The sequence below is a fragment of the Platalea leucorodia genome, assembly GCF_965183815.1.
Source record: "Platalea leucorodia genome assembly, chromosome: 7".
In the NCBI taxonomy this organism is placed as follows: Eukaryota; Metazoa; Chordata; class Aves; order Pelecaniformes; family Threskiornithidae; genus Platalea; species Platalea leucorodia.
In genome coordinates this window covers 50,122,729-50,148,982 of record NC_138829.1, presented here as the reverse complement: position 1 = coordinate 50,148,982, position 26,254 = coordinate 50,122,729, and the positions used below count along the sequence as shown (strand labels likewise).

General features: G+C 44.0%; 1 protein-coding gene across 4 annotated transcripts in view; it reads left to right on the top strand.

The window, feature by feature from the left end:
* Positions 1-14,734, top strand: part of PRR5L (proline rich 5 like) — a 46,030-nt gene extending 31,296 nt beyond the window's left edge. For all 4 annotated transcript variants that reach the window (XM_082317253.1, XM_082317254.1, XM_082317252.1 and 1 more), the window contains 4 exons: positions 199-290; positions 3,634-3,774; positions 5,256-5,382; positions 11,991-14,734. In XM_082317253.1, the coding sequence (XP_082173379.1) occupies positions 199-290; positions 3,634-3,774; positions 5,256-5,382; positions 11,991-12,373 (743 nt within the window). In that variant the 3' untranslated portion in view covers positions 12,374-14,734. The remainder of the gene's footprint in view (positions 1-198; positions 291-3,633; positions 3,775-5,255; positions 5,383-11,990) is intronic.
* Positions 14,735-26,254: the final 11,520 nt, after the last annotated feature.

Sequence of the window (26,254 nt, the reverse complement as noted above, 5' to 3'; positions counted from 1 at the left end):
AGCAATTTATGGTCACAGCCCTGTATCTCTGTTGAAGGTGAGGCTTAGCTGAGTGATGTCCTGTTTTGGACGGAAACTGTGAATTTGAAGGGTGGGTTTGTATCTCTTATTTGGGGAATTCGAGAGTAGTGGGAAAATTCAGCTCGATTTTAGTGTCTGTGTTGCTAAAGCTCTGGCTCCCAATCTCTCTTTTCATAGGTGAGGATCGCATTGATGTCCTGTCTGAAATCTGGGATCACTATTTTACAGAGACTCTTCCTACACTCCAGGCAATATTCTACCCAGTCCAGGTAATCTTAATTATTCAGTCTTAGTCAGGTGAGGCAATGTAACTGCGATGTCTGCACACAGAAACTTCTCTTCTGTTCCAGCAGTACTGCTTGGCCAGTGGCTAAACAGATCTCAAAACCTTTAAACTAAATCTGGGAGGAAGCAGAGTTTGCCCAAGTCAGCATTAACTGTGTAGGAAGGACTGCTAAAATCTACTGGGCAAGCACAGTGTTTTGGGCTGAATTATTCCCGTTTGTCTACCCTCTGTCTGTGCTTAGCTAAGCTTGAACACTGAAACTATTGGACTATACTGAGTGTAGACGGAAGCTCTGGGATGTTTGTATTTATAGTTCTTCCATTTTTACATACCTGGGACTCTGTTGGTGCAGATGACAACACTGACAACTTGTCTTCAGAGGGACAAATCTGAAGACTAGATCAGGAGCAAATGTGTTTAACTCTCCCTAACTACTTTTGGAGGGCTTATGTCCCAGTTGTGCCTTTGGAAAATCCTCTGTTGGGTTTTTTGGAGCTTTAATAAGGGGACAAGTAAATCTATGGGCAGAAGATGAATGAACAGCTTTAGACCTGTTTACACTGAGTATTTTGAAAACTGAGTATCCCATCAGAAGTGTTGAGCTGTATCATTTTTTAATGTAGTTTTAGTCAGGATTTCCATATGAGCAGTCTAATTACCTCCCCAGCCTATTCTGATCTTCTCTTCCCATCAGAGGAAAAGAAAAATATACCTCATGAGGAGACTGATGTTCGTGGAAATGCTAGCCTCGTCCTCTTGACTTTTCTCTCTCTGCACAAGACATGCTTTCCAGAGCCTTATAAAATTATTTTTCCCTTGTATTGTCTGAAAGGCAGCAGGTAAAGCTCAAAGCTTGCCCTTTTCCTCTAATCCTATTAAAGCTGGCATTTCCTAAAAGAGAAAGGACTTCTGTAAAGACAGACACTAACCTTTCTACTGTGTTTGTTTTTATTCTTTCCTTGCTGCAGATGCTTAAAGGTAGGTGTTTGGCAGGTAAAACTCTGCAATTATAATATCTCCCCTTTCTCTCCTTTTGCAACTAATTCTCAGTCAGGGAGTGACCTAATGTATTTAAGCAGGGGTTTGTCTGCACTGCAGCTATCTGTGCACTGTGGAAACAGCTGAGCTAACTGTGTATCATAGCCACTGATGCTAATAATTCTGCCATTTACCAGAAAAATCTACTCCCCTGCTATTAAATGTCTCTAATGAGAAACTGAACAAAAGTTACTGCACAATGGGTGCAGCTTTTGGAAGTAACTTGGTGGTAGTGGTGAAAGCATGACTATGGGATGTTGAGGTTCTTTGAAAGCCTAACTTTCTTACTGCACTTGTCTTGTCACAATATCTGAGTCACTCAAAAATATTTCATAGAAGCTGTGAAGTTAGGGAAGTATTGACATTTTATGGATGAGGAACTGAAAGGTACAGACAGCATATTTAAAGCTTTGTAGGCACCTAAGCCCTGCACAAATGTGTGGATTTAAACTGCCTAAATACATCCAAGAATTTGACTCTGAGTAAGATGCCCTAGGCTGCAGCAGAGAGTTGCTGGTGCAGCAAGAAATAAGAAATTGCTCGTATCCCAGGCCAGTACCCTAATAACAAGAGTGGGCTCTTCCTACAAAGAGGGAGCTGTATGTACCTATTTCTATGGTGTTTCACCACATGTGAAGAGAGCTCATCTAGCAAATCTCTTTCACCAAGTCGCAGTTCTTCATGCGCTACTCTGGTAGATGGGAAAGTCAATTTGTTGTTGGTTCCCCATCTTTTGCTGCGAATGTCAACATGATTATTTAGTTTTGCTTTTCTGTGATCCCAGCAACTGCCCATTCAGTCAGAATGAAAGTGAGTGAGCCAAATGTGTGAGCGTATGTTACCAAAGGTAGTAACTAGAACTAACTTCCTATCTCAGCTAAGTTTAAACCCGAGGCTCATAGCTGTTGCAGAAATATGACCTTTAAGCAGCCAAGTTGGTTAAATTGCTGTACAGAGGGAAACTATGTAAACAGGTCATTGGCTTTTGTATAGTTGCAGCTGTTGATGTAACTACTTGATGTGGAAAAAGAATAGCAAATCTTGTTTTGTTTGGCACAGCAAAATGTTTACATTTTGAAATGGGGCATGAAGTTAATGGGACTAAACGGCATGATATAAATAAAAAGGGTGCAGCTGCTGAAATATAGTTCAGAGATAAGTACTGGTCTTTTCTACACCTCCATGTTTCTAAACATGCAGTGATGGTTTAAAACAGCAAAGTGCTTTTATTATGGCCAAGCTGCCCTCCAGACTATTGGCTTTAATTTGTATTTACATATTGATGATGCTATTAATTATGACATTAAACCTATTATGAATTAATGATTAACTGCTGTTAATTCCTTCCAGCTAAATATTTGCCATGTTGAGTGTGTTCTGGAGACCATAAAATGGTTCCCTAATAGACCGTGGGGCAGAGATTAACATGCTGGGAAGAACAAGGGAAACTCTTCAGGCTGGAAAGTTCTGGGCAGGTCTGGGAGGAAAATTTCTGCTGTTAAGCTGCAGTGGGGCAAGAGAAACTCGTGTGGATGTGCATAGCAGAGGGAAAAGCAGTAACACCAGAATGTCAAATGGAGTCCAACTGTGTTTAAATATGCTGAGAAATATTACAACAACTTCATCTGTTAAGCCTGCTCACTTCTGTTGTTGATGTAAAAAACTAACTGGGAGGACACGGAGCACCTTGCAGTGGAAATCAAAGCTGTTGCTTTTTTAAATGATGTTTGGTACAAGCAGTCTCGCTAGCTTTGCTCTAGCCTAAATCCTAAAATCTATAATGGACTGAATTGTGGATTTTTGTCATATCAGCAAGGTCTAAAGTGCAGACGTTGAGCAAAAAGAGGATCCAACACAGACCAGAGGTAGGCTTGGTTAAGGAATACTCTGTACCAACCTTGTTCTCTACCAAACCTCCTCTGGTTTCTCAGCTCCGAGTGGCAAAAGCACGAGCTGCATCTGTCCTGGGCTTTGGATGTTTGTGACCAAATTGGATGGCAGTTGGGTTTCAGGAATGCATAGTCTCTTGGTGAAATACAGGCCCATTTTTGGCTTCATTCCAAACCTAGTGGTGCCTCAGATGAGGTGTTACTCATTTTATGTGGGACAAAGACTGAGAGGGAAGTGACCAAAGAGTACCATGAATCCTCAACCTGAGCAACTGGGGGTGCTTTGCCACAGCAGCAGCAGGCAGGATAGACCCTTTCTGTCTGTGTGCATACATGTGTTGGTGTGATGCTCGCATCTCCCTTTACCAACTCTTGGATTTTGCCTTCTGTGGTTTTTAGGGTCAGGAGTTGACTATCCGTCAGATTGCTCTTCTTGGCTTCAGAGACTTGGTCTTGCTAAAAGTAAAGTTGGAAGAAATTCTTCCTCTGGTCCAGACAAAGCTCCCAGCTTCCATTGTCCAGATGCTGTTAATTCTGCAGGTGGGGAGCCTCTGCTCTTCTTCGTCTGACTCCACTTGGGTATCTCAACCTCATTGAACTAATACAAACCCTGGAAAGGAGAGTGGGGAGGGTAGAGGGCGTGGTGAAGGGGAAGTGATGTGTGCTTATTCGGGAGCAGTAAATGTAGAAATGAGAGCTGAATTTGTATGTCCTGAGCTTTCCTGGGAACAGGTAAGGATGTTGCCGTGAAAGGGCTGGGTTCTGCTCTTTGGTGTTTGTATTTTTCTTGGTACCTCTCCTCCCCAGCTAGGAACAGTCTCAGGACACTATTTTTTTTCCCATAAATTTTCATCTTCCAGCTTCTCTGAATGCCTCTTTGTGCTCTAGTTCTCCTGTTTCTCAGCTTTGCAATGACAGGTGAGTCTCCATCTCAGAGGACTGTGGAATTTGAATGAGCTGTGGCTGCTGGCTGCCCAATGCCAGCCCTTTGGCTGGCTGGGATGCTGAGCAGTGCCTATGAGAGAAGGAATACCTTTTGGCAGCAGGCAAAATGCTATACATCTTCCAAAAGCCTCTCCCAAGAGACCCAGACCTTCTGTGAGGACTACCCTCTTTATCCAGACCTCAAGAGAATATTTTCCAAGCATACCAAATGCAGCCAAGTATACCAGCTGTTTTACCTTTTTATATTGCCCAGCCTGACAGTCCTGCAAAATACCATATTACAGGTGGCTGTTTGGGTTCATCTCACTTTTATTTCTTCTCCAGTATACCTTATAATGAGTGGCGGGGAATGAAACTTTCTGAAGTACAATCAAAACTGCAAAGTGGATAAGCTGGTATTTCTGTATGAGTTCTTGCTGTTCTCATGTTGCCAGTGACCCAGACTATAATATCAGGAGATACTAAAGTGCTAGCTCAATTTCCCTGAAATATTTTAATAAAAGAATCTTGAGGGCAGAGAGGGTCTCAGAGTAACACATTTGAGAAAGAAAAACTTATTGAGGCTTTGCAGGAAGTTAAGTCTGTGAACGGTTTCTGAAATTACTGTTAACTTGGTTAGTGTTATCTACCATCTTCACAGCTGTAAGCTGAAGTACACAGGGTGCTTTTCCTGTGGTCCTGCCTAGGAAAAGAGCAGTGCTTTGCCCAACGTGGTTTAAGGCTTTTCTACAAAGAGACATTTCCTGGCAGAACTGCCCTGGTATAATTATATCGCTGTAGTTACACTGTGCAAACCCTCAGTGTGAGCATACCTTGTACCTTCCTATCCCTTGGTCAGAAAAAAGACAGCTAGCTGCTCGATGTCCATAGGGTTATGGCTATGACTTGAACAATGAGGTTGACCTGAATGGCACCAGAACCTCCATTTGGATTCATCAGCTGTGCTCCTCCAAACAGTCTACTGATATGGTTGGGATATTCCAGTGCAGAGATATTTGACAGACCCCAGGTTTTACTCAAAAACCTTACCCAAAACTATGTAAGGGTGATGTTGACTTTTTATGTTTGAATTTCAGAGTGTCCATGAGCCTACTGGCCCCAGTGAGGGCTACCTACAGCTGGAAGAACTGGTCAAGCAGGTGGTATCACCATACTTGGGTTTGTGTGAGGATCACAGCTTCTCTGGTAGCACCTGCTTGCTTGGTAAGACATGTGCATTGTACAGATGCTCTTGTTGGGGTACACAAGTTGGTTAATGTGAGGTAGTGCACATCTGTGCTAGAAAAGGAGACAGTGCATGACTCCATGAGAGGCAGAAAACAAAGGCTAAAAAATCCTCGAGAAGGTCCTGATTAATATGTTTCTGAGTGTAGATTTTTGTGATGGGCTTTTTGTTTTCCATGACTGAGTGAACTATTACTGCCCCACCACTGCACACATACACTCGTGCAAAGTCTCCCATCTCTCTGGAGATGGGCTGGATTTTAAAACTCCCTGGTCTGTGCCTGACATACTGCTCTCACCCTGGTGTCCCTGCTTGCTAGCCCGCTTCGGCTGCCTGGATTCCCGTGCTCACTGCTGCATCACTCACCCTTCGCAAACAGCAAAACTGTTGGATGCTCATTCTGAGGGATTATAGGTTTTTTTTGCATGGAGTCTTCCTTCCATCTTAGGACTCTGTTTAAAAAAAAAAAAAAAAAAAAATCTGTGTTTAAACTGTGGATAAATGGGTCTAGGTGAGAGAACTCTGTAGGTGAAAGAAGGGGATGCTTATAGTGGAAAACTTCTCCGCACATGATCCAGGAGCTCTGCTTACATGCGTGGCCAGCCAGAAGAGATTGACTAGCTAAGAAATGGGCATAGTGATACTGATTTGATAGTCAATAAGTTTCAAATAGAACAAATGAAGAAAGCTCCAGTCTCCCTCTGTTTTTATAAGCTTTAGCCTTTGCTTTGATGCAAATTGTAGCAAGCTGGAGACACACAACCTGTCTTGTACTACGCCTTAGCAGCACAGAGGAAAAGATGGTCTTGCGGTAGAAGGACTTATCTTGTGGACACTTGGATGATCTGTGCCAGTAACAAACTCATGGCATCACTTTAGGCAAACTATGGCTCAGGGTTTTTCTTCTGGTGGTTGTTGGGCAATTAAGTATCTCTTATGCAAGTGAACATGGTTATACAGTTCGACATTGATTTGCAGACCTGATCCTGAGGCTAAATCTAGACCACGTTCCCCCGTAAAAGTTGAGCCTTGACAAATTTGATTGTTTTGCTGTTTATGGACACCTGCATGATGCTGGGATAGTTTGAAAGGTAGCTGCGTGACCTGTACTGAAGTTTCTATCTCTCCTGGATTTCCACCAGCTGAACAAGGCATTAGTGTCATTAAAAAAAAAAAATTCACACGAACTGGCCTTGTAAAGTTTATGTGCTTTACAATCATTGTATTTACTTTGATTTTAGCTGTTATTTATCTGTGCGTATTTCCAAGGTTGCCTTTTGCCCCTGCTCCTCCCTGTGCTGAGCAGGAGGAAAGAACAAACTTGTGTTTGCATTACACAACATTGACGGCAGAGCAGCACTTCTCTGCAAATAATCTTGGTATTTTCAAAGTGCAGCTGTGGTGGTGGTTTCTTTTCTTTAGCTCCCACTTCTAATCAAACTTCTTTCTCTTCCTCTTCCCCTCTTTCTGTCACCTTTTTTCTTTCTCAGAACCAGTTTCTTCTCTCACTGGGCAGCCTGTAATGATGATGAAGCCCAGTAGGTTCCCTGTAGTAGCTTTTTGGAAATGCACTGTTGGGCTTTGGGTACGCTTGCATTCTCAACAGATGCTGTGGAGGCCAAACTGCTCTCTGGACTGGAGCCTTCAAGACAAACGAGCATTGAGAAATGCGACTGAAGGTGTCTGATGACAGCTGTGAATACACATAGGGCTTCAGCCTGCAAGGCTGCTGTGTCTTAAACTTGATTTAAAGTGAGAGAGGAGTGCAGCAGGCATAGGTGTGAAAGGGGCCAGGACAGCTCGCAGAGGGGATTCGTAGAGGTCAGCGTGCCCACCTGCCCTTCTGTTACCACCCTTCTTGCTTTGCCCGTGTAAATTAGCCATAACCTGCATTGTAAGGGTGGAGTATGCTGAAGGGATCCAGTTGTCTAAGAAACAATGTTTAAATTGGGAATAGCGAAGAAGATAAAACATTCACCCTATTGCCCCTGTGTATTAAACCTAACATTACTGCTGATTTGAGTTTGCTTGCAAAAAATCCCTTAAAAACTCCTCCCAGTTTATGTTCCTGGCCATAATGCACCAAAATAGAAATAAAATTTCTAGTTAAACTATGCATGATAACTCCCTTAAGAGACTGTCTTTTATGGCCAAGAAAGTAAAGGGGGAAAAGTGAGGCAATAAACAAATGTTCAGAGTTTAGCCTAATTTTTACCTGCTTCTCATCATAAAGGACTTTAATTTTGTTGCACAAAAATAATCTGTGGATATTTTTTCCTCAAAAGAGTCAGGTGATTCCTCCCTTGAAGAGAATAAACATTGAGAAATTCCTCACTGTCCATCTCTCACTATCTTGTCAGTCATATGTAAACCATTTCTACAGCTAACCTGCTCTTAAAAACTTCCACTGAGGGAAGCTCCTCAGCTCCTCTGTGCAGTTTCTTGTAGCCCTCACCCTTGGCATTAGAAAATATTGCTTAATGTCTTAAGAATGTCTTCGCTACTGTTGTAGGGAGAAAATAAGAACAGAGACCTATCAGGTCTTAACTGAATTAGCAAATTCAGAAATCAAAAGCGAGGCCTGTTTCCTCAGTCAAGCTGAAGACTGAGTAGCCTTAGTAGATGGCAACGAATGGACTTTCCTCTTCTTGTGTTAGTTACACAACACCTGGCCTCCTGTAATTGCCCAGGCAAGCCTTTCCAGTCCTAGCTCTTACAGCTACAACTTCAGGAAAAAATGTTTGCTGGTGGGGGAAGAACAAAGAATTCTTCTAACTTGTACTGCTGAGTGCCACCAGCTCTGTCACATGTGCTTCCAACACGTTTCACTGGAGTCCTACCCATTTTGCTGTGACAGCAGGATACTGGACCGTTCCTGTGCTGCTGTGAAGCTGGATAATTCCTGTGGCTGCATCAGATAAAATTTGAGCACTTTGTCCTTTAACCTCTTTAGTTTATTTCACATCACCACCACCTTCCTCCTCCCTCCTCTGTCCCAACTTCTGTGAAATTTTATGGGCAGGGATTGACACAGATGAAGGTCTAGGTTATCAATCAAAGGCACTTGGATGCTTAAACAGTTGGGTTTCCAAGTCCACCAGTGAAGTGCTAGCATTGTCCTGATTGGTGGGTGAGACTGCTGTAAGAGGAGTTGGAGGGGAGTTTTGGTAATTTTCAAAACTGGCCTTTTCTGTCAGTTGGTTAACTCTTCTGCTGTCTACTACAGTGTTTTGCATTCAGCTGTATCTGAAGCAAAATGTCTGTTTGAGCATCAAACAAATAATCTCAAAAGACCATGGTGGCAAGAAGAGTATGGTGAAATTTCTGTGACAGAAAGTAGCAGCTTGATTGTAACAGAATTGAAGAGAGGAGAAGAGTTATAGTTTCTCCAAACTAAAGTATGCACTGGGGATAAACTGCTATCGATTGCTTGCCTACTTAAAAAACCTGCCATGCAAAGGCTGACTAAATGTGGATCTACTTTTAGTATAAATATGCTCACACTGGTAACCAGCTGTGTGGTTTAGGTGAACAGGTGGCAGCACGAGCCCCAGTGCACGCTGCCTGTATGTCTGTCCAGATTCCTGGGTGGGTTTGCAACCTCTGCTCAATTCTGGGCTCAGCATATTGCAGGGTTTCTGGGCTAGAGTAGTTACTTCAGTATAGTCAAACTCAGGACCTTTGCTTTATTTTTGCACGCAGCAGGCGGTGCAATGGTCCTGTTTCCATGCTGATATAGGTCTGAGGGGAAGAGTCTTCTGGTCTTCTGAATTACTGTCAGTGTTTCCTTTGATACCAGCAGGTTTTTACAGTCTCCCCATCCAGGTTCTGATTATATTCAAAAGCTGAATGATGTCAGACTTTGAAACCCTGGCATGTGCATCAGCTCTGTGCAGTCTGCTAGTCAGTGAGTGTGTGTGTACACATCCATGCAAACATATATGCAAGAACATACATCATGTATAAGCCTGTGAAATGGTGAATACAGACTGCCTGGATTGCAAACAACCACTGTAGTTGATGTAACTAATGATACTAGTTGACCATTTTACCACAGCAGTCAAGGACGTGACAGAAAAGGATCTCAGGGTCTCTTTGCCAGTTCATGTGAAGGCAGGGTTGCCAGGCTGGGCAGAAATAATTTTATATTATTGCTTCCTATATTATGCTTGCTCTTAGTGGACTTTAATCTCTCAGGTCATCAGGCTTGGCTCTTCCAGCAGCACTAAAAGTTTGCACACAAAACTGGCACTTCTTTCTCATGGGAGAAAAAAATATTATCTATTAAGTGAATATCTATTAAGTGAACATCAGGCCATGGCCATGATTTTTCTTTCCTGTGTATCCTGGCTTTTTGGGAAGGGCTGCAAGCTGTCCCTGTTTAAATGAAGCATGTTTTAATTTTGAATGTGTTGTATAGGAGCAGAGAAGAACAAAGATTCAGCCCTTGCCTGCAAAATCTGTAGCTGCGGAGCCTGGAAAATTGGCAGTGTTTTGCACGGCTCAGTTCAGTTTAATCTCCTCAGATCTCTCTAGTTAGCTAAGACACCTCTGCATAGCTGAAGCCACTGCAGGATAGACACAATGTAAATATTAAATCATGGGACGAGGGAGTGCAATGAACCAACCTGAAGAGGCTACTGAGCTCTTTCTCCTCTCAGCCCAAGAGCTGAACAGATCTTAAAAGTGTCTGACTTCCTAACGTAGACAGGAGATGGGCACCTAAATACGTTTAAAGATCTCAGCCTGGGTCGGTCATGTTGCAAGTATGTAACTGCCCGCACCATTGGCTTCTCTCTTTTGGTATCAATACTTCACTTTGTTCACAGAAGTCAGAAATGAAGAAGCCCTGATAAGTACTGCTGAAGGTGGAGAAGCAGCTGCTGCTGCTGACACCAGTAGTATTTTGGTCTTGTCTGTGCCAGGGTAACTTTCCAAGAGCCAGGCACGGGCAGCAGCAGAACACTAATGCAGTGCGCGGGGTTTGGTGACGCTAGTGTTGTGCTAGGATGCTCGCCTGCTGCTTCCCTGCCTGCCGCTTCCCTGCCTGCCGCTGCCGTGCAGAGCGTAAGGATGCTTGTGTGGCTCCCCCCCTTAAATTACTTTCTCCCAGTGCCCTCCAAGACTACAGCTTGCTGTGGCTTCAGCTGCAGGTGACACCTAAAGAATATATTTAACATAACCAACTTCAAAAATTATTTGCACATACTCTTAAGCATGAAATTAACCATTTTGAATGAATGTATTACTGGCAGCAGCGGGGTGAAGTGTTGTCATAGCTTGGCTGCTGCCAGTGGTGGAGTTTTGGCTGCTTACCCGTTCCTCCCTGCAACAATATAGAGTTTGTGTTCTGCTTTTCTTCCTGATGCAAGCTTCCAAAACTCTTTTATAACCTTCAGTGATGAGTGCTTTGCTTTGCATTTTGTTACTCTATCTCCTATGCTCTGCAGTCTTGGTGGAAGTATTTTATATGGTTTAAAGGCTTCCGACTTTATGAAATGAGACCCTGCACTTCAAGGAAGCTGGTGAGAAACAGGGAGACAGGTAGGGAATAGCTTTGTCAGCTACTTCGGGGATAGATTACATGAGGTGTTTTAACATCACATGGCAATGCTGCACGGCAGTGGAAGAGAGTAGGTGAAAAGTAATACTGCCTGATTCAACCTGCTAGGGGAGTGAATTACAGTGAGCCAAGGCACAAACTCAGATCCCTGCTTTTCTTAAAGCTTTCAGTGTCAGAATTGAAATGGTGCTTCATGATACGAGGCTGGGGACTGTGCCTTGGATTTGAGTTTTAAACCAGGCATTTTTTCCCCCTTAATGTTTTTGCTAAACAGATCATAGACCCTGCACCCATCAATTCTGTGTCACCACCTTCACCCATGCTCTGCAAGTATTGCCTTGCTCTTCTGCCCCTTTCCCCTGTTGTGGGCTGTTGCTGTGCACTGTTAGGTGTTTTCAGTGTCTAGCCCCAAAACCAGACATGTTTTAAAGTGGATGAAATGTTCTTTTTCTTGTATAATCTTTAAAAAATACAATAGGATAATGCTAGCAGAACTGCCTTTTCCTAGGCAGCTGGAGAGGCAGTGCAATGTAAGCATCAGGAATTTCATGCTGACACCAGCTAACAGCATCTCCTGAGAGAAATTTTCCAGAGAAAGGGATGGCTACTCAGGTCCTCACTGAATGTTTCTTTGGGGACTTGTGCCACTTTAGTGTCACTGATTTTAGTGGACCTGCACGTGAAAGCCCCTGCTCCCCTGGGTAAGAGAGGAGACCATCAGGATGCTGAAGAAAGTCCCTTTGCTGCACTCATTACTTTTTGGCTCACTTCTCTCCCAGGCAGCAGCACTGTTGCCTTACAGCAGGATTGGAGGCATCTCCTTACCAGGGGAGAGGCAGACCTGCTTTCCAAACCCCTGGCAGTATGAACTAATGAGCACCTGACTGTTCCCCAGTGGTAACGAGGTGAGAGGCTCTGTGGCTGCATGCTGAGTCCTCTCGGTTCCCTGAGGCCAGCCTAGCAGTTCAGGCGATGCTTTGTCTGTGCCCTATTGACTGTTCCTGCTTCCTTTTTCTCTTCCAGAGAGACGGTACTCCAGATCCCGTCCTAAGACTGGTGTACTGAATTATTCATCTCATGTGGTGACAAGCCGGCAGCCCAGCGAGATGGCCCTGACCCCACTGACAGAGCAGGAGGGTGAGGCTTACCTGGAGAAATGTGGTAGCATCCGTCGCCACACTGTTGCCAATGCTCACTCAGATATTCAGCTCCTGGCAATGGCCTCCATGATGCATACAGGAATGGTGATTGAGGAGTCAGACAGTACTGACAAATGCCTCCTCCTGCAGCCCAGTTTTAGCCACAGGCAGTGCTCCAGTGAGCCCAGTATTGCCGATGGGCCAGAGGGAGTCATGGCAGAAGGCAGGCAGGACCCTGCAGAGCTGAACTGCACATCAGTCAGCTAGAAGAAGTCTTGCTGAGGAGAGAACTGCATGCACTAAACTGGACAAAGTGTCATGTCATCCCTGCTGGGAAAAAAGAGAAGAATTCAAGTTTTGCTCATGTCATTGAAATGGCCTTGAGGGATCTTGTGTCTCTTTGGGAATGTTCTCTAGATTTGTTTTTCTTGCCTGTCTGGGATCATTGTTGATGGAGGTACCAGGCTGCTCCCAAATGAGCACTGAGGGCTGCAAAGGTTTCGCTGTTGAACAGCGCAGTCTACCTTCTGTAAGCTTTCTTCCTCTAACTTGTCTAAACTCTTTGGCCTCAGGTTTCCTTCTGTTTCTTTGGTATGATACAAATTAGCCTCTTTCTGCTTTTCTCCATCTTTCCCAGCTTTGTGCTGCTTGTTGGCTCTTTATTCCTGCAGCAGAGAGCTCTGTGCTAAACGTTCTCTTTGCTTCTGGCGCTAGGGTGATGATGGCTGAGGACTGCATTTTTCTCTTTTAAAGTTGAACTCAGGGATGAAACCATTTGCATCCTGCAGAAAGATCTGCTCAGGTGGCTTGTGAGAGAAGGACATCCTTCACTTTGCCTCCCATGGGCATGGATGAAAAGTCCAAAGCTGAACAAATCAGACTTTTTTTCCCCGAACCTGAAGAGAACTGAGTATACGTGGAGTCCCAGCAGAGTACTTCATATGTACTTTGTTTGGTTCCAGTCATATCTTTGGAGGTGGTGGTGTAAATTGGGTGCAAAGGAGGGGTGTGTAAATTGGGGGCAAAATAGAGTCCTGAGCATCCTGGCATTTGGCATCAATTTGCTCTCAAAATGGATTCCTTTGGGAAGGAAGCGCTGGACAAAATCTGCACTTGTGCAAGAGACATAAAGGTGCTTCTCAGCACTAGGCCATCATGATTCCAGAACAGCAGGTGACAAACATGATTTCATCCTTGGGCTGCTCTGATACTTCTAGCACTTGCAGATTTTGTGAGACCAAAGATAACCAGAGGGGTGTAGAAAGGAGTCCTGTCTCAGTAGTGTATTCATGAAGTGCTCCTGACCTCCAGTGGTATCTGACTCAGCGCAATGTTGCTTTTAAGATAAAGCGAGGGCTCTTTGCAGTCTTAGTTCTTGTTTTTATTTTGAAGATTAGGAGTGGGTCCAGTTTGCGAGTGTCTGTGTCAGGCACTGCAGTCTGCAGTGTCTGCTTTGTAGCATCACTTGGTACTCAAATGCTGCTTCTATGGGAACAGAACCAATCTGTTTGAGCAGTCCCCTAGGATACTCTGCTGATGTCTTGCTAAGCAGATTTGCAAGTGTAATTACAGGCTTAGAGGTGAACTGAAATGCTGCCTTAAATGTCAAATCCCATTAAAAATATGGATATAACACCACTGCCACTCGAATCTAGTCCCTGTGGTACTGACTGTAAATAAATCTGTCTTGACAAGGAAACAGAAGGTTAGGATGAGCCTTAAGGATGTTTTTTTGCATGCTATGACATTAACTGCAGAATTTGCCCTGCTTCTGCTGGGCATTAAGCATCTTCTGCTCCATTGGCTGCAGTGAAAGTACAGCTCTGACTTGTCAGGATTTGGCCTTAGTAGCATGTGCAGCAACACACAAATTATTATTTGGTAACAAAGCATCAGAAATACCAGCGATGAGCACAAGTCACGCTGCCTTTGAAAACGAGGGTGTTGCTTTGTCTCCTGTGGTTTGCAAATGTTGAAAGAGATACTTGAAAGGGCCTGCTTTTTCTTGTAGTCACCTAAAGTGCCCTAGCTATTGGCCTTTGTGGAAATGCCAAGTGTTTTGATCACCAGCTGTGCTTACATGTTGAAGAACAGAGATTTAGTTGTGCTGGCTGCCTCCTCCTTGGAGCGTGCACAGCCCAGCAGAGGCCGGGAAGATGTGGCTTTAAGCAGTCTTCTCTTCAGATGGGTTCTAGGATAAATTGCCCTTCTATTCATAAATTGGACTGACCAGGCCAACTTATTTGCTGTCATCTGCCCCAGGATGGCCATGGATTGTGGTGGAGCTTCTGTGGTGACAGCCAAACCTAGTAGACCATGCTGGTCTTTCTTACCTTGGCACAGTCCCTCCAGCGTGGGCAGATGATGGTGTCCTACTCAAAAGAAATTTCTTTGGCCCCTTGCAGTGATTTAAAGCCTTCTCTTAGTCACAGTGGGGCATGTGGGAAGTGATCACCCTGCAGCATTTCAATTCACTCTTATGAATGTTTTTCTTCTTTCTATTTCTCCTCTAACCCATTTGCCTTCTGTAAATATCCAAACCATTTGGATTAGTGAGCAGTGCCCTCTTTTATGGTGAAAATCAGAATGATTTATTTATTTCCTGACATATTCTTGGATCATCTCTAGGGCTAATAGGAATCCAGTCCTGGTTTTAACTTGAGTTTCTTTTGTTTTACATGTATGTATAATTTGAATTATTTTGATTTTGTGTCTGTTACTTTGCAAAAATTTGCACCATGCCACTCTGAATCATGCACTTCACCAGTTGTTTTGGTTTTTAGGAAGAATTAAAGCTGGTGGCTTTACTTTGTAAACCAAAGTAAACAAAACTTGTTCTGTAAACCACACTGAGGGTCTGGTCATGAGCACCACTTCTACAGCCATGTGAGATGCACAAGCCTCTGCAAGCCCATACCTTTTACAGGCAGACTGGGTGAACCTGGAAGTGGTCAGAAAGCTGCACCCTGTGGCTGCCGTGATGGCAGTGCAAGGCTGGCACTGAAGGGCCATGGGGGCAGACCTGGGGGGCAGCGCGGAGTGGCCACTCTCCACTGAGGACGCTCTCAGCCTGCAAAGGCTCAGTCCCCTGGAAGCGAAGAGCAAAGACTCTGTCTCTGCGCCAGACCTGCGGTGTGAGAAACACTTGCGTTTTGGATACAGGGTTCTGGTCTGGGGTTACACTTCTGCGCTGCTCACCATGTCACACAGCTGTGACAGGGGCACAAGGCAGGTCTTTTCTACCCTCATGGTCATCCACTTGAGAATACCTCCTCAAAGAGCTGTCAGAATGGGAAGAAGGGATTTCTCTCACCACCTCCCAAAGTCTGTCCGTTACCTTCTAACTGGATAATTACCTAGACTGAGTCACTTCAGTGTGATGACACTGAATCTGTCTTCTCTTTTTACTCTGTCTCTTCTTCTTAAGGTAAGTGATTTATTCTCCATGTCCATACAATTCTGTCATAAACTTACTGAGGGGACCTCAGCAGAAAGCTATTCTTAGTACAACTGGCCTTTTTCCTGACATCCCCCATAGGCAAACAGAATGTTTTTATTGCCAGCAAGCAGAGCTTCTTCAGTCCCCAGCTGGTGGGCAGAAACCTGATTTATTTTTTGTTTTTTTCTATTTGAAGAAATGCAGTAGATCTTGGTGCTGGTACTCGTGGCAGCAGGGGGAACGCTGCAGGGTTGGACTGATGCTGAAGTAGGGTATTGCCCTTTCTTTTTAGGTCTGAATGGTAATGGATTACCCTGGAAGAAATGGTCTTTTGATGCTTACAACCCTGAGTCAACAGACTGAAAATGCTTGGCTCTTAGAGGCAGCCTGTATGTCCCAGAGAGCAGAAACTGATTGTCTAGTGAGGGACAAACAATGGTGTTTATGGTGTACTTACTTAAACAAACTTCTTAATTCTGCTGTAGACCCAGTAGTTTCCCTGACTGGTTTCCCTGTTCCTTCCCAACCTGGCTCCTTCCCCATTCCAGCAGCAGGGCTCCTGGGCCAGGCACACACCTTGTATTGTGTGTGGGTGTTTGCAGCAAGAGAAACAGGAGTTGTGTGGTGTAGAAACTCAGCCGAAGTTGATGACATTGACTTGCACTAAGTTGCCAGAGCCAGAATTGCAAGTTCTGTGCTAAGAGCAAAAGATGCTGCCTGTGCAGAGGGCTGCAGGCAGGGCCCTGCTGTGCTGCTCACAAACTCTCTATGGGTGTTTCTCGTACTTAGGAAAGGCTGAAGAAGGGTGATTTTTAAGTATTGGTGCTATACAAGTAAAAGTGAGCTCCTCTCCTCATTCACAACTGAAATTTAAGGGAGACAAACATGTATTCAGCTGTGGAAATTGCAGCCAGCAAAAGCAAGTGATATTGATTGTGTTTTATCCAGTGATTTTAGTGCAGCAGGCACCTATCCCTGTCGTGAGGCTGGGGTCCCTCCTCACCGAGCCAGAGTCAGGCCCTTTGCATAGCCCCGCGAATCTCCTGTGCAGTTTGGTCAGTGATGTGTCTTCAGCCGGCTGTGGAGGAGGCTGGGAGAGCGCATCCTCCTGTTAGCCTGCCCTTTGTGGTAAACCACCCACTCCTGAAAGGAACGTGCGTGTTATATGGAGCCATGAATCGGGCGTCTAAACTCCTGAAAGAGGTCGGGGGCCAGGCTGTCTGCGCTCCCTGGCTGCCCCTTCCCCACGCAGGACAGGTCTCTGCAGAGCCAGCACTGCTTCCCTCACGGAGCAGCCTGTCGGCGGAGCTCAGGAAAGTGGGTGAGAAAGCAAGACTTACCCTGGTGTGGATGCCCCACAGTGCTCAGGGAGTTTCCCAGGGCAACATGAGCTGGAAATTCAGCCTGCAGTCAGCTTGTTTCTCACTCACAAACACTCCGGCTCCATAGGAAAGTTGCTGCAAATTTTCCTCTTAATTCAAAGTGGGAAGAGCATGGCTAGTATTTGGTATCTCCCTGAGCAAAGAGGAGATAATTAGTTGTCTTATCATTTTTCAAATGTGGAAGGCGGATCTGGCAGCATGACAACAGCTTAAATGGGATTTTGTTACTTATCCACCCATTTGGAGAGTGCTTACTGTCCCCCTTGCTATCCCAACAGCTCCCAGTGAGGGTACCAAACACTTAACTAAATAAACAAAAGCTTCAAATCAGAAATGCCAGCTTTTAAAGCAGCTTACCAGCAAAGGAACAGCATGTTCTCATTAATACGGTGCGCAAAATCGCATGCAGTAAAATAGCTGCTACTTTCCACCTGAGAACTGGCTGCCCTTCATTCATTACTTGCACCTGAAGATACCTTGAGTACCCCGTTAGTTATATCCAACAATTATTCCCACCTGGGAGAGCAAGTGCTGTATAATTGTTGTGCCAGTTTATGTCTGCCCTGTGTGTAAGTAAGTTCATCCCTTCCAGGGGATGAATCCTGCCCCAAGCGCTTCTCCAAGTCTCGTGAAAGCTGTCCTAAGTACACAAGGAGCAGCAGCTTGGGGTGTATTAGTAGTTTGGGCTGCATTTCTCCAGTCCAAATGATAAAAAGAAATAGCAATTCCAGTGAGGAAATAAGTGACCTGAAAATTGTCATTATTAATCAGTAGTTACTAGTTGTGTATGGACAACACACTCTCTGGGCCACAAATATGGGTGTGTGTGTAGGAGATACATCTGTATGGGAGAATGTATGGGAGAGGGCAATGAAGAAGAAATATATGCAGGTAAAGGAAATAGCTGACTAGATTAATCTTTTCCCAGATAATTGGTATAACAGAAAGTGGGGGAGAGGCTTAATTCTGGTTTTGTCATCAGACTTTTCAATGAACAAGAGGAAAACAAACTCCTTAAAAAACCCACCAAAAATACAATGGCTTGAAGGGTCTCACCTACCCTAAACTCTTACCGTAGTACAGAGCAGCTTTGCAGTAGCTGTAAATTGCAGCAATATTCAGGGAATCGCTTTTTGAAGTGTCTGTCATTAGGCTTCAGAGCTAACTCCCACTTATGCCAAGAGCTAGTTTGTAATTCTTGTGGCATAATTATTATAGACTGTGCAGTAACAACCTCTGTTACATTGGAAAATAGATTGGAGTCACAGAATCATTCTTTCTGATCTCAAAATTTATGAAGACAGCTGCATTGGCTCACACCCAGGAGTTTTCTGTGGTTGCTACCATCATTGAAAACTTTTTTTTTTCTTTTTCTTTTTTTTTTTTTTAACCCAAAAGCATGAGTTCTGTGAGAATTGCTTGGGCTCCTCAAAGAGCAGTCAGGCCAGTTATGAGATGCTCAGGGTTCAAGTCAGTACTGCACCAGGACTACCTGGAAAGTATCAGAATTCATATATATTAAATGTCAGTGAGAAACCACAGAATCTGTGCTATACATCACCTACCCTGTAGGTGTCTTAGACTGTTTTACAGCCGTTATTGGTAAGTAAGCCCTCTTTTCCACTGTGGGTTTTTAATCCACTTCACACTATATGCTTATTGACTAACATCTATCAATGGCTCTTGGAGCAGAAACAAGAAGTTCTCCCTTGTCTCCTGCATATCTGTCTCTAAGGGGCAGCTTCACTATTACAAGTGCTAAACCTGCTGTTTTTCTCCAGGCTCATCTTAGGCCAATGAATTCTCATTTATTTGCTGTGTGGTTGGATATAAGAGATGAGAGGGTGGGAGAGGCTGTTCTGAAGGAGGGGACTGACAGTGTGTTTGAAAAGTCCCCCTTAGGTGGTACATGCACTATCTTTACAAGAAACACCCTGCTCTAATCCTTTTTCCTTTGGTGGGGATGGGAGGGAAGAGCTGATGTGCATTTGGGACTTTGAATCTCAGGGATTCAGAATGACTCACTTTTACAAGTTTGAGTGAGTGCTGGGGAGGGGAGAGAGGAGGGGATTTCTTGTGATTTTCCCCCATCCTCAGTTTTTTTCTCAGAAGACAGTGGTGGGCAGCTATTACATGCTGAGCATCACTGCATTTGGTAGTGCAGATGGAGCTCCTCTGAGCTCCTCCTTTCAGCCTGGTGCTGGAGGTGATCAGTCTCTTTTCTAGCTCTTAAATGTTGGACATCTTTCTTCCCTGAAAGCCCAGCAGCAGACTGGAGGTGTGCTGCCCACTGCACCCATAGTCCTGGTTAAAAGCAGTGGCTTATCCTTAACAGCACTGTGGCAAAAAGTGACTGCCACCATCTAGTAATTGCCCCGTCAAAGAGTGCCCCCTAATCTTTAAAAGTCCAGCTCTTTGAAATGAAAATAAATGCCGAAGTAAATGGGACCCAATAGCACTTGCCATGAGCCCCCTGCTAGCTTATCAAAATGTATAAGGTGGTGTGAACAAGACACCCACGCTTGTCATGCAAACAAACAAAAAAGCCCATGTTCAAAAGCTTATTTCTTTGACTTTCCCCACTGCTTAATCTAATCCACTGGCTGTCTGCATTGTTGTTGCCATCCTCCTTTGCTCAGGGGTTTACAATGTGGGGTGGAAATTGATTAAGATCTGCAACCCTCCTATTTTTTTTTTTTCCCCCGACTAATTGTCATGATAAGCTGATTCACCTGCAGAGCCAGTGATGCCTTCAGAGGGCGGCAGCAGGCCTCTATCCACACCTTCTCTGGCCTGGCAGTGGTTATGAAGACTTAGCTCTCTATAAAACAATAAGTGAGAGTGCATTCAGCAGCAGGTACTTGTAGCTGTAGGGGCTGTGGAGAGGCAAGCAGAGCAGAATTATGCCCTTGAGGGAGTGGATATTTACTTTGCAGATGTGTTGTTCCTACACTGCTTGTTTGGGGTTGTCCTTAGTGGGGGAGCCTCAAATGAGCTTCTGAGGGTCTTAGAGGAAAGAAAATTTGTCCTTTGTTACTTGCCCTGTCTCTTAGTCCATTTGCAAAGCAGCTCTCCCTTCCCCTTGGCTGTGCCTGGGACAGCCTGTACCCCCTGTGTGCATCGGTGTCCTGCAGTGCATCTACCTCAGGAGCTGTGCTCAGCCTCTGCCGTGTGTAGAGATGCAAAGTGGCTCTGAAAGCAGGTAAGTTAACTTTGTTAACGCTGGAGAGGGTGTACAGGGTATTACTGCAAAAAATGTGGTTTTGGGAGGAGGAGGGCAGAACCTGTGGGCCAAGTCTGAAAGGGCTCCAGGTGCTTAGCACCACAAACAGCCTCTGGCACTGCTTGTGGTGAAAGCAAGGTGTGTGCACAGGAGATGATGCTTTTGGATTAGCAACAGCCATGCCCATACTCAGTATATCCCTTCTACCTGACTCCTATCCTCCGCCTTCCTGAGACTGCTAATAGATGTCCTCTTTCTCACTCAAGTTGATAAAGCCATGTTTACTTCAATATTGCAGATCTGCTCTATCCAGCAAAGTGTCCGTAAAGGTAACCAGTGGAGCTCATTGCCAGTGTGCAAAGTGTCTCCAGCTGCAGGGGTGGGTGAAGTCCAAACTGGGAGACCTAAACCAGTTCAATTTTTTTGGGTATGCCTTTAAATCACAAGAAATCATGGGTATCAAATGATACCAGCAGGCTCTGCAATCACCCATTCGTAAAATAGGCAGGTGTGTCAAAATGCTGGATGAGCTTCCGTAGCATCAAAGCAGGCTTGCATCTAACAGGCAGGGCAGCCTTTAGTGAAGGGGATAGCCACCTGTGGAAGTGGGGCTAAGGTGGTCCTGCCATTAATGCTGGAATCTTTTTTTTTTTTTTTTTTTTTTTTTTTTTGCTTCAGACACACATAGTACATACCAAAAACTGCAGCTCTGTTAGCAAGCCACCCATGAGAAACGTATTCTCAAAGCCTTGAATGGGGGAGGCCAAATATTTAGGTCACTGGACAGCAGGGGACTCTGTTATGTGGGAAAACATCGGCCTTTCAGGGATTCAGCATGCGTGTGGATGCAGGTTTATCCCTTGACCTTGAAGGGAAGCAAGTAAATAGGATGGTTAAATGAAATGTAACAGATCAGCTTCCATACCTGAAGGACAATTCATAGACTGTAACAACAGGCATAGATAGCTCTAAGGGTTGAAGATCACACTGCAAAGGGAAAAAAACCCTTTTTCTATCTTGCTTTGTATCAGAACTGCTTGTTCAGAGACATTTGTTTCTGTGCTACTTAACATCACTCAGTGATGAGCTGTGGCATTGGGGTCCTGGTCTGAGAAACGGTGTCTAGGAAACTGGACAAGCATATGAATTAGTAAAGTCATTGAGTGAAAGTCTGGGTGAATAAACATTCACCTGCACACTGAGATGCAGATTTTGTGGGTACAGGGAGATCAAAGGCTGGGGGGAAGGATAGATTTTGTACACGTTTTTGTGGCTGCATGCTCTGGGATTAACAATGTAGGTGTGAAGGTGCATCCATGTTGCCCTTCTGATGGATCAAAAGTGACCGGAATGAAGCTGAGTTTGTGGCTTTTCTTTTCCAGACCAAAACAACACCACTTATTGAAAGAGGTGGGAAGAAAATGTATGGTTTTGTCTATGGAAAGCCTTGACTCAGTAAAGCAATTCTGCCAAGACAAAAAAAAAATCTCCCTGCTGGGTGCCAGCTTGCAGGAGAGGCAGGAAAAGCAGTGTGTGATGAGAGCCTGCCACGTGGCAATGCAGCCACAGCAGACATGGAGCAGTGCAGCGAGCTGAGGCAGACTGGGCTTAGAAGGTCTCAGCTGAAAACGGAGCTTTGTTATGATGGGCCTAAACAGCAAAAGGCTGAGACCAAAATAAAAAACTCCACATATCAGACTTTACATGGAGTTTGAGGCCTAAATGAAAAGGAAAATCATCTTTGTGGGCTATTAAGAAAGGCTATTAAGAGAACTTTCAACAAATCAAGCAAGGACCAAATCCTTTCAGTTTTGGAAATGACTTGCAAGAAAATGATCTCTTAAGACAGGGAAGATTTTAGGTGTCCTTAAATAAGGCTTATGTAAATAGTCCTCCAAAGAGATAGATGTTCAGTATGAATTACAGTGGTCAAGAAGCACTGAGGGCAGGACACTTGACTGGTAATGTGCTTTGGAAGACTCCAGCCATAAATTTGTTTGAAAATAGTGCCTCCCTGCCCCATCCCCTGGAAAAAAAAATACAAAAAAGCACTGAGCAAAGTCAGAAGCGGCTAGAGTGGTCTGCCGTCCTCGACGTGGATGAATGTATGTTAGTTTGTGCTTATAGTCTTGTGGGTTATGTCCTGTCTAATCCTGGAGAAAATTGTTCATGAGCTGGGTGTCCTTGCCCTATTACAAACAACTGTATGTTGCAAGTGAACCCTAGGAGCTTGCTATGCCAATGTGCAGGCCAGTACGCCTTCTTGCTGAAAAGGCCTTATTGCCCTGACTTTTTGTTATCATTCATTGACTTTCAGGAGTTTAATTTTGTGATAGGAATCCTAGACCAGAAGGAATGTAAAGGTAGTACCCTGACAAAAGCTTTTCATTGAAGGAGGGACTGAGTGAGAGGGTGAGGTCTGGCACTCCATGCATGTGGGTGTCTCTTCATTCTTCCATTCCTTGTGGTGGCCTCTTCAAAGGGCATCATCCCCACTTCGTGTGGTCTGGTGGTGCCCTATTCAGCTATATTTTCAAGGAGCAATAAGCCTTGTCCAGTGATTATGATTAAATTAAGAGAGAGAGTTTATGTGCAGAACCTTTAAATGCATTTTGATGCTCACCAGCAGTCCAACTCTGTTACTGCAATGATGTATGTTACTGCGGCTGTTAGAAATGAATCAAAAGAGCTTACCCTTGCTTTTACCCTTTCTGATTTTGACAAGGGCTGGTGAAGGTGTTGGATGCACAGTTCTGGCTCAAAAACCTAGGGACAGTTGGACTGAACTAAGACTGTTTATTAGAGTTTAGGATTTTTATCTTTATATATATTTATATATGATCTATTTATATTATACATTATATTATATTTGTATATACTTAATACACTATATCAATATTACATTAAATTTAATAATTTTAAAATATGTATTTTTATATTTTTATACTATATACTTATATTTAATTTTTATTTTTGTATTGAGTTTATCATCTTTGTCTGAGACTATTACAGCTGGACTGAGAATATATGAGAGTCAGAAATAGGCAGAGGTTAAAATATGGTTCCTTTGCATTCACATGCTGGCGGAAAGCAGTGTGCAAGAAATCAAGGAGTCTGCCACGGGCATTCATCGCTGTCCTGCTATTTAATTGTTTGGCCATGGTGTTTGGTGGTCTGACCTTCCCTTTCCCAACAGAACTGACTTGTCTTTCAAGAGAATTGTGTTTTCTACCCTTATAAAGTCTAAACCCCTTCCATTTCCAGGGGATCCAAAACCACACTATGTATGTACCTACTTTTTTAAAGTCCATGTGCCATAGCTGATGCAAAACAAACAAACAAAAAAAAGCAGATCACTGAGTTGAATTTTAAATATTGATTCACTTTCTGAATTTAAACTAGAAGGATGAGGACAGGCACATGCCCATATAAAGGACTTCTTTGGCATAAAGAAACCCAAGTGTTAGCCCAAGGAGCTGTTTCTAGGAGGTGAATCACACTGGAGGCACTTACTTGCTTAGGTAAGTCTAAACTCCACACTATGTGAAGTTTATCACACCTGGGTGTGATACTGAAACTAGGAAAACTTGTACGTATCACTTTTCCTTGGCAGTACCTTGGTTCCTTAACACCCTGTTAGCAAAGCCCAAGTTCATACCTGGCTGAAACTACCCCTTTAATAAAGACAGCAACAGAAGCAAAGTTAAATCTTGGAGAGAAACAAGTCCATGCATGTGTGAATGAATACCAAAATGGAAATACAAATGCTAAGCTCAAGCATACTGTTGTAGAACTTGACAAGCCAAACTCATGGACTTCACGTGATGCCTTTGCCTGGCATGCTGCTGCTGTGTGAGCAGTCAGCAAGCAGAGTATCTGCTGCTTAAGGCAGAAGGGAAAAACAACAAGGAACCAAAACTGGTCTGTAGCAGAGTCAGGACTCTGCAGAAAACAATCTTCTCTGCAGATCAGGTGACATAAGGTAAGGTTTATCTTGTTGTCTTTTTTTTTTTTTTTTTCCTCCAATGTGCTAACTATCAGCTGAGTTTCATGGAAATCAGGTTCTGTCTGGGAGGGGCAAGAAACTGAACTCGCGCTTTTGGATGGTTCATCACATGGTTTTTAGCAAGCTATCACTTCTGCTTTTAATCAGCTGAGAGAATGCAGGAGGCTGCTTTTCCAGAATTGTCAGTACCTGACTGCTAAAACGCTGCTCCATTTACACCTTGGCCCCTTCATTGTTGAGTCGGGTAAGTCTCCTAGACAAAAGCCACCAGAAAACGTATGTATGGCCTATGAATTCAGTTTGCTACAGGCTGGTGTGTGTCAGGTCTGGCTGAGCCAAGTCCAACCCACTGGTACCTCAGTTGGAAACTATCAGCTAGGATCTTCAGGACTGCGAGCAGACCAGGGCTTTCCCCCTGCTTCAGTACTGGGTGACTGGCGCTCCACAGGGGCTGTGCGCCAGCCAAAATAACCATCCACAGTTGCATGGGAGAGCAGCTAGCTCCAGGAGGCAATGAAGAGCTGATTGGGACAAAGGAGCAGGATGAAATCACTAAACTTGGGAACCTTCATGGGCTGTACTGCCTCAGGGATCTGTCAGAGCACAAACCGAAAGGAAAAGGAGGCTCATCAGTCGAGGCTCGGACTGCAGCTAATCAGGAAATCGTTTTCCTGTTTCACAGTCTCCTCCTCTCCATTTCAGAAAATTTCCTATGCATTCTGAGAGGAAAAAAACCCCACGAAACCCAGCCTTTCAGAGCTGTGAAACCTGAGCACTTGTTTCGATGGAATGAACGGGTTCAAAGAACTTGATTGCGAAAAGACTAGACAGTGAAGCAGGGTCCCAGGTTTTGAGCAGAAAGATAATCTTCATGATTCTGTATCTCAGCCTTTTTTCTGCTCCTCCTCCATCATAAAATAGCAAGGTAAATTCATTTTTACAATATCATGTATTTTTTTGGAATAGAGAAAATTGCAGTCTTTTAGATGTGATGAGAAGCAATAATAACAGTTCCACTTTGAATAAAATACAAGCGAGGGTGGACTCAAGCTATGACTACTAATACAGAATATTCTTCTGCTTCCGTATAGGCAAGAGGAAATGAAAAAAGAGAGAACAGGAGAAACAAGGACAGTTCTGTCTGTGGGTTGGTTTTTTTATTGTTGTTTGCAAAAAGACTGCAGAAGTAACATGAACTCTTCACACATTCTGAACCCTGACAAGCTTAAAGTAACTGTTAAATGGCTGCCTCTGTGCTCAGAGACATGTATTTTTATCAAAGAGGTTAGGTTTAATTGAAAAAAATTAAAACCAGTAAAGGAAAAAGTCATGAAGGCCTGAAATTTTGTATTCCAAGTCACTAAGACTCTCAGATCCTATAAGGGTGGGTGGTGGTGGCAGCACTAGGGTCCACTCAGTCCAGCCTGGTTAAGCCACCCCTTCCAGATGGAGCAGACAAAGGCTCAATGGTGGGAAAGTTATGAGGGTGAGACAGTTGTGATAGCGAAGTGTGTTTCCTTTGGTCGTTTTTCCTGCTAAAATAACAATTTCATCTTTGAGTGGCATGAGTGTGGGTTTGAGGTTGGTATGTTGTGTTTGGTTTTTTAGCCAAAATGTGCAACAGACAGAATTCATCAGCCATCTTACTCATTTCATCCAGACAGGCCTAGTTTCCCTACTCACCATTTTTGTTCCATTAACCTCCCATTCTGTTGCCTTATATTTATTGCATGTGTTAATGGCATACTCAGCCCTCACTGGGGCTAATTTAGTAAGTTTTGTTGACTTCCATAAATGTTGTCTTGGAAGAGGCTAAATAGTCACAGCATCTAAACAAGAGACACAGCACAGAAAAGCTGAAGTTTAGCACTGTGTGTACTCACCCAGGATAGTGCAGTAAGGAATTGCACAAGGAGTTTTCTCTTTCCAGATGGAACAGCCTTAGTGCTGGGCTAGTGCTTTTTGGAGATAAGTAAAGCAGCAGAGCAACTGATTTTGCACTAGTAAGGATTCTAGCTAAAAGACATTCTTCCTGTGAAGTTGCTGCAATGAACTGGTATTTGTCTAATAAAATATTTAGTCAGAATATCCTGGTCCA